The sequence below is a fragment of the Echinops telfairi genome, unplaced genomic scaffold (assembly GCF_000313985.2).
Source record: "Echinops telfairi isolate 266 unplaced genomic scaffold, ASM31398v2 ScPeMD7_7414;HRSCAF=8452, whole genome shotgun sequence".
In the NCBI taxonomy this organism is placed as follows: domain Eukaryota; kingdom Metazoa; phylum Chordata; class Mammalia; order Afrosoricida; family Tenrecidae; genus Echinops; species Echinops telfairi.
The window spans coordinates 55,618-64,207 of NW_022111314.1; the positions used below are offsets into that span (position 1 = coordinate 55,618).

The 8,590-nt window shown below is 60.9% G+C and overlaps 1 protein-coding gene across 1 annotated transcript in view; it reads right to left on the bottom strand.

The window, feature by feature from the left end:
- MYT1 (myelin transcription factor 1) overlaps positions 1-8,590 on the bottom strand; it is a 46,759-nt gene that overhangs the window by 19,564 nt on the left and 18,605 nt on the right. The window contains exons 4-8 of the mRNA XM_045296927.1: positions 6,656-6,710; positions 5,989-6,019; positions 2,190-2,252; positions 1,519-1,766; positions 7-279 (exon numbers count right to left, since the gene is read on the bottom strand). Of these exons, the coding sequence (XP_045152862.1) occupies positions 7-279; positions 1,519-1,766; positions 2,190-2,252; positions 5,989-6,019; positions 6,656-6,710 (670 nt within the window). The remainder of the gene's footprint in view (positions 1-6; positions 280-1,518; positions 1,767-2,189; positions 2,253-5,988; positions 6,020-6,655; positions 6,711-8,590) is intronic.

Sequence of the window (8,590 nt, forward strand, 5' to 3'; positions counted from 1 at the left end):
CAGGACCCAGCTCCTGGGGCTGCTCCCCGGTGGCCTCAACGACCTCTTCGGCGTCCTCGGGCTGAATGAAGACGTCCTTCTCGCCCTCTCGACTCGCCGCCCCGTCCTCAGCCTCCGGCTGGCCCTGGTCCTCAGCAGCTAGAGTCCCCTCCGCGATCCGACCCAGGTGGAGGAGGGATGTGGCGATGATCTCCTGGTAACTGCTGTAGCCTCCCTTGGGAGCGCTCGCCGGGCTGCCTTGGGGGCTGAGCGCAAACGGGGTCGCATCTGGGCTCCTTCCTGCGGGTCAGGTCACTAATGTAGGCAGCTGGATCCACAGCGCCTGGGGGCCCCATCACCCTCCTGTGACAGCAGAGCCAGAGGGACTGGGGGCCAGAGAGGGCTCCTGTGGTCTTTGCCTCAGCCTGGCCTCTGCATCTGTGTGTCTGTCTGTGTCTGCATGTCTCTCTGTGCCTGTGTCTGGGTCTGTCTGTCTTTGTGTCTATATCTGTGTCTGTTTGTGTATCTGCTTTTGTGTCTGTCTGTGTCTTTGTGCCTATACTGTGTATCTGTCTGCATCTGTGTGTCTGTCTGTGTCTGTGTGCCTGACTGTGACTGCGTTTGTATGTCTGTGTGTCTGTGTTTCTGCATCACTAGCCCTAGACAACCAGGGCCTAGGAATGGTCGACAGTACAGCCCATTGAGGGACCTCTCTACTGGGAACTGGGGACAGCCAATGAGGATGTGGATGAGAGAGCACTGGCCTGGGGACACAATCACTTCCTCAGGGCCAGGACACCCTCTGACCTCACTGCCTTATCTGGGTGTCCACATGGCTAGTTGTTGGGTACACAAAGGGAAAGGGTGCAGGCAGATTCTCTCCTTCCCAGCCCACCTCCCCTCCCTGCCCCCACCTTCAGAAGATCCCATGCTACATCACCAAGCACTGATCTCTGTGGAGAGCCCCTCGGGGCCTGCCGGCATCTGACCTGTCCCACGCTCCCACAGAGGGTCAAGCATCAGAGGTCTCAAGCCCCTGACCCCACCTCTCTGTGCACAAACACCACACAGACAGACTCACATATGGACACACACCGAGGCACATACACACATACAGAAGCACACACAGACATGCATAGACACAGAGATATGCTGAAACACGCAGAGACATACACAAACACAGACATGCACAGACACAAACACACACAGACATGCAGAGACACACATACAAACACATACAGACATGCATATATACACAGACAGACAGACACGCAGAGACTCACACAGAGGCCATATGCGCACACACACACACAGAGGAACATACAGACACATACAAAGGCACACACACCTACAGACACACAGATACACACAGACACAGACATGCATAGACACACACTCAGAGGCACACAAACATACAGCGTGGGGCACACCCCCAGCAGCCCCTCTCCCAGGACGCCCACCACGTTGGACAAGCACCCCTTGTTCTCAGGCCGCTGGGCACTGAGCGCCCTTCATTGCAGGCGGAAGAGTACAAAGCACCTTCAGCTGGCTCAGGGCGCTGTGTCCCCTCCTGCGTGGACAGCTTCGCCTCATCCCCCTCCAGAGTTCCTTCCGACTCGTCGGAGACAGAGGCGTCCTTCACCTCGGCGTCCTCGCTGCTGTCACTGTCCACACCATATCCCTCATCCAAAGCCAGCTTCAGGGGCTGCGGCTTCCGCTTGGCCACCAGGTGCTCTGCCTCGGCTCCCCCCAGCCTCCGCTTCTTGGCCAGGGGGCAGCTCTGCAAGCTGGAGATGGTGGGGGGGGCTGCCTTGAGCCTCTCCCTGCCCTCGCTCCAGGCCCAGACTTGCAGGAAGATGACCCTGCTCGCCTGGCCCCTGTGCTGCCTCCCAGCCAGCCTACAGCTGGGAGCCTGCCCTCCCCTGCCCTCCTCTGACGACCCTCCTGCTGTCTGCAGGCCATGGCATCTGAGGGTCCACATGCAGGCCAGCACCCACACCCACTGAGCCTGACCCTGCCAAGGACATTGAAATGACAGTGACAACCCACATGCACCCCCAGCACATGTTCCCGTGTGTATCAGGCAGCTATGGGCTCTCCTTGGACTGGCCCAAGCCTGACCCCATGACCAGGGCAGAGGCAAGGTTTTGCCATCCCTGAGGGCCCGAGCAACCCCACCCCCCAACCCTCACCTCCAGCCAGGGCCTCACCTCCGGTGCCTGGAGTACTTTCCCCGGACGTGTCCTGAGCCCGTGCAGCCCGGGGTGGGGCAGCTGGGGGAGACAAAAGGGGTCACTGGGGTCTGGTGTGCCAGGGAGCCAAAGACAGCAGTCTTCCTGGACTACAAATGAACTGCCCTACCCTCACACCAGTGTCCTGGGATGGTGAACTACAGCGCCGGGTCCTGGGGCATCGCCAGCCCTCTGCGCCCGGTACTTTATGACCAGGGTCTGCAGGTGGACAAACAGCCCAGCCCCAGCACCCCTTCCAGAGGGCTCACTGCTCCCCGTCATTGCCCCTGTCTGGTCCAGAGGTGCCCAATAGAGAGGGGCTCCAGGCCCATGGCCACAGCACAGCATGGAGGGTAGTAGGTGGGAGACTCCGAAAGCGCACCCCCCTGCTCCCCACCTGCTCCCACTGGAACCCACCCAACAGGGGCTCCAGGTACTCAGGCCAGGCCATGACCATGTGGCAGGACAGGCCCAGAGCTGGGCCTGGGCAGTAGGCAGGGCAGCTGCAAGAGCCTCCAGGGGCCACGTGATGCAGTGGGGGGGTTCCCAGTGCCACAAGGGTCTGCCATGAGGCAATAGGCTGAGAGAGCTGAGCTAGCTGGGGCAGTGAGGATACTGCACTAGACCGCTGGACCTTCAAGAGGGAAGCACTGGGCCTGCTGTGAACAGGGGAGCTGTCATGCCCAGGCTCCCCACAGCCCACACCCTCTGAGAAAGAAATCAGGGCACCTCTCCCAGGTGCAGTCAGCACCTTTCAAACTCGTCCCCGGGGCTCCATAGCAGACAGCCATCCTACCAATCAACACTCCCTGACACGCACCTCCAAGTTCTACCACAGCCTCAGAGGGTGTGCCATGCCCACAGCCAACCCTCTAAGTGGGGCCACCTCGGTGGCCCAGTACTGCCCTCGTCATCAGGTGACAGAGAGAAGGGTGTGTCCAGCCCTGGAGCAGCAGAGGAAGAGGTGCCCCTGGGCAGGGGAAACTGGTGGGCCACAAGGCTAGTTACGTCCATTACAGGAGACCAGGAGTGGACGGTGCCCCCCCACCACTGCTGGGCATTTTGATCAAGGGACCAACTGATCGGTCCTGATCAAAAGGAAACAAATGGTGGCCCGGGACTTACACTTATACAGAAGCCCAACTACTGGACCCCTTGAGAGTGGGGACTCCTGTAACCAATCCCCAGGAATAATTTCTAAACTTGAACTGATGCTACCCCGCAGAATTTGAACAGCAGCCTTGCCTGGGCACCAAGCTCTGGCGAAGATGTATCTGTGAGCTCATCAGCGGACAGGCCTCATCTGTGAACGAGGGGCAGAGGACCCACCTCCCTGGGGAGGCCCTGATGTGTGGCGAGGACACAAGCAGTGTTGCCCCGGTGTTCATGTGGGGAGTGTGTGTAGGTACAAGTCTGGTTGTATAAAGTGGCACAAATAAAAGAAATTTTGTTTTCTCAGAAAGGAGGGAGGAGGGGCCCATAAGCAGGGGAGGGGAGCCTGGAGCAGCCGTTGTCACACACTCACCACCTGCATCAGCCCCCCTTCCCGGCCTGCGCATGTCCAGCCCTAATGTGCCCGCCCCATGTGGCCGCCTACGCCCTGCTGAGCTCAAGGACCAGCTTTGAGGCTTTTCACAGAAAGCCCTTGTTGCTGGGACGTGAAGCTGAGCTTGGGAGCAGCCACTTAATCAGTAGGTTCATCAGGCAATTAGGTGCCAGCTGCAGTGGGGGCTGAGGGACGCTGACTGCCTTAGCATGTCACCCGCACGGCCATACTCCCACCCTCTCCTGGGGTGTGGGGCCTTTGCCCTGCTTGGGTGAAAGGGGCTTGGGGAGATGGAGCAGCTGGGCAGCCAAGGAGCCCCTGGGTGGGTGCTGGGGTGGGAGGAAGGGTTTGCCCACTGGGAATGAGGAGAAGATGCACACTGGGACCAGAATTAAGGTGCAGGCAAGCGAGGGCCCAGCCACAGGGTGGGGGTGGGCTGCTGAGGCAGCCACTGGGTTCTGCTAGCAGCTGTGACCACAAGGCCCACCTCCACCCGGCAAGGGCCTGGGGACCTTGCCATGCCCAGGCAGGGTGGCTGGTTCCCCACACAATCTCCTTGGGCACTGGGTTCGCAGAGTGGGAGACTCAGGAGTGGGAGACGGCACTGGCCTCCACAGCCCCTCCCCAGTCCAGAGCAGAGAGCAGGGGCACAGGGGGCCTGGGCAGGGGGCACAGGTGGCAGGGCCCCAGGGGTCAGGGGCTGGGGTACAGAGGGCAGGGGCACAGAGGGTAAGGGCACAGGGGTACAGGGGGCAAGGGCACAGGTGCTGGGGCAGGGGGCCCAGGAGGCTGGGGCAAGGGCACAGGGGACAGAGGCCCAGGAGGCTGGGGCAGGGGCACAGGGGGCAAGGCCATAGGGGACAAGGGCACAGGGGGCTGGGGCAGGGGCATGGCCCTCTTCCTCGAACCTACAGCAGCTTGTCCCAGCAGGGGTCCCACCCTGTTTGCATCCAGAACACAGCGGTGAGTGTGCGCTACAGCCATGCTTCCCCTTCAGCCCTGCCTACACTGCTCTGTGTTCTCAGCATGAGTGTCACACTTGAGCCCCAAGTGTGAGCCCTGAGTGTGAGCCTTAAATATGGGTCTTTGGTGTGAGCCCCACATGTGATTCCCAACAGACCACACTCTACCAGGTCAGGGCTCATTGCCTCATCAGCTCCCATGGGTGCTCTGGGCACTAGCCTGGGGGACTTGGATTTATGCATAAATGCTTCCACAGGCTGATCCAGCTGCATAGTGACATCGGCACAGTGCAGCCATGTGTCCAGGATAAGTGTCTGCTGGGAGCAGCCAGGGCAGGGCATCACCAAGAACTGGGTTCCCATTCTGTGGCGGCAGCTCCATCGAATGCCAGGGGTCCTTCCCCTGAGACTCCCTGAGGAGGTAGATGCTGGGAGCACACAGAGTGTCCACAGGTGGACACAGGCAGAGGGGCCGCAGCCAGCACCTGGTGACCCCTTGCCCTGAGTCAGAACCTGGGCCAGGGCCAAAGGAAAGCAGCTGGCCACACTCGGCCTCAGGCAGGGCTCAGTGATCTCCTACCTGCAGCCTGTCCATCTCCAAGGAAACAGTCGATTTCAAGGGTCACTGCTCCTCCCACTGCTAGCCAGGGGACACCAGACTGCCCTGCCGTCACCACTCTCAAGACTTCCCCTTATGTCCAGACACGTGGCAGTGTCCTCAGGTCTCAACTTCCCCTCGGGGCCTTCAGGGTGGACACTGCAGGTGCCCTCAGAGGCCCCACCAGAGCACTATGGGCTCACACTCAGAGCTCATACTCAGCCCGTGCTAGGTGCCCCCACTCGGGGCCCACACCCAAGGTGTTGAGTAAGGCCTGATGGGGGATTGTGGAACAAGGACTGTCCACCTCGACCTCCCCACGCTGACCACAGGTGGACGTGGCTCCCCTGGTTGAGCGAACTCTGACCTCTGAGCCTCAGCTTCCCTACTTCACAGGGCTTCCGATGGGGGTGGCGAGGGTCTGTGACATGCCCAGGTCCCTAGAATGAGGCTTTGGCAGCCCAGGGGCCCCCCTCGGGCCCTGGCTTTATCTGTGCAGTTGGACTGGGCAGGCAGGACGCGCCCCGGGGCACTGACGGCACCAGCATAGTCGGCGGGCCCAGGCTGCTGGTAAGGGGTGGCCAGGCTGGACCAAAGCAGGGGAGGGAGGGACTCACTGGGAAAGGGGCGGGTAGGCCCAGCCTGGTGCCCACCCACGAGCCCCCGTCTTACCTGAGGTCTGTGCCTGTGGTCTCAAGGGGTGCTGGTGAGAGGAGAGACACAGGTAGTCAGGGCACAGATGCACTTCCTCCCGGCCCCAGTGAGTATCTGCCGATGGCCCAAACTCGGCAGGCCTTCTGGAACCTTCTCCAGTGGGGCAGGCTGTGTCCTGAAGCCCCAGTGCCCCCCTCACCCCAGAGTCAGCCATGTAGGCTGGCCTGACCTATTCTGACTGCAGGTGGGTTTCTCCGGCCAGGACAGATGCCCTGGTTCACCTGAACCAGACTGAGGGGAGGATGGAAGGGCCATGTGGCCAGCCTGCCGCTGGGACCTGTGACCACCAGGACAAAAGAGTGGGGTCCAGGATGGCCTGGCCAGCATCTCAGGGTGCTCACCCAGCCCCTCAGCTCAACGTACCCCAGGGATAGGCCACACTCCATCCTTGCCCAAGGGAGGGCCCCATTCGCTGTCAAAGCCCCGCCCACCCACTAGTCTCTGCTGAGACCAGACCATCTTGGGGCAGTGGGGGTGGGGGGGTCATGGAAGACAGACATGCTGCAGAAAGGGACGGGCCAGGTACCAGGCCAGTCCTTCCAGCCCTGCTGGAGCACCTGCTAGGGGCCTGAGGGGACGTGTGTCCTGCCTGCTTGTCCCCGAGGGCACCTCTCGGGGCACTCACCTCGGCTGGCCTTGGACCGCGTGCGCCCCCGCTTGTCCTCATTCTCCAAGCTCATCTGAAAGCAAGACAGCCGCCAGTTAGCAAAGAAGCTGTCTCTGGGTGTCCCACCGGGAGTGAGTGCTGGGGCCACAGCAGCACCAGCTGCCTGGGGGTTAGGGTCCCAGCAGGCGCCTCCTGGCCTCTCCCAAGTCCACCCAGAGAAGCTGTCACAGGGAGCCGGGACCCCAGACTGCAGAACTGAGCCTTTGGTGGGCTGTGTCCCATTTGTAGTGAGCAGTTCTGGGTGGCCCAGGGACCACATGTGTCTCGACACCACCCCACAGAGCAGGGGGACCCACCTGCAAAGGCCAGCATGCCCTCGACCACATGGAACCCTTGTAAGGGGTAGGCACAGTCTGTCTGGTTGCTGAGTGACCTACCGATAGAGCACAGGCAGCACGCCAACATGCAGGCAGCCAAGCTGCTGCAGGCAGTGTCTATTCACGCTTCGCACCAACCGGGAGACCGTGGCAACATCTCCACTCTGGGGCCAGCACGCCCAGCAGTGGAGCCTGACCGAGGTGAAAGCCTGGCCCAGGCGGGAACCCGGGCCCTCCGCCAGCTCCTGTGGCCTTGTCCCCTGCACCATGACCCCTGCTCCCACCCATTGCAGAGGGTTGAGGGGGACTCCCCAGAGGTGAGAGTCACAGAGGAGGTAGGCCTGGGGTCAGAGATTCTGAAGGACAGACACTAGAGGAGGAATTAGGCCCAAGGCCTATGGGTCCCACACAGGTCCTTCTGTCACAGACTCAGGGGGAGGGCCTTCGGCACAGAGAGACCAAGCAGCCAGGCAGCCTGAGGTCTGCGCTCAGCTAGTGCGTCCTCCCAGTAGAAACAGGGCCCACACAGAAAAAGCCACAGGGAGGACGGCAGGATTCCTGGGAGCTAGCAAGATGCAGGTCTCCCAGGTCCCGGTGGGAGGAAAAGAGTAAGAAGCCCCAGTCAGTAAAGAAATGGGTCCAGAGAGGTGTCCTTGGCAGGGCGGGGTGGGGCTCTCACAACACCGTGGATGAGACTGGATGCCGGCCAGTCTCCAGGAACCTCATTGCCATCGGTTCTGCTTTTAGAATGGTGGCTCCTGCTGGCCAGTGGCTGGGGGGCTTTCCAGTACCCTGACTAATGGGCCACAAGGTGCTCTCGCACCTGACCAAGCCACGCTCAGTGATGCAGTCACTTGCCTTTTTTCCTGTTCCCCAAGCAAACTGGCAAGCATTCTGCCCAGTTAGCATGTGTCCCGGTGATTTGGATTTCCTGCAGATAAATGATTCCAAAAGCAAAGCTAGAGAGGGCTGGTGTGGTTGGAGGGTGAGGGGCACTGCCTGCAGCCGAGCTCCCTCTGGGGAGCCAGACAGCTGCACGGCCAGCTGCAGCCCCTTCCATTAGCAATTTCTCTCCATCAAGCAGTCCCTGTCAGAGCAGCTTTGGCTCCTACGAGGAAAACCAGAGCTGCCAGGGGAAGAACCAGCCCTTTGATACAGAGCCATGAAGCATGGTGTACATGGACTGATGCCGCCGCCTACATGGCAGGGGACTCTGACTCTGGGGGGCTGAGAAACCATGGCGGGGCAGTGTCGATGCCTCTGGGCGGCCAGCCGTCTGTCTGCCTGGCTCCACCTTCCTCGTCAGGAGCTCTTGGTACTTGTGCCCAGGGCCCTGCCCATGCCTGCTGCACTGGCAGTCATGCTCCCACTACCCCCCACCACCACATGCCACCCAGCCTGTGCCCTCCAAGGCACCTCTCTGGCACAAAGACAATAACTCACTTCCAATGTCTCCTTGGTAGATGAAACAAACAAGCACCCATGACTTGTGTCAAACGCATACCAGCCAGGTCCCTGTCCCTCCCAGCCCACGGGTGAGGAGCTGGCTCTCTGCTGCCTCAGGAGGACAGTCCCG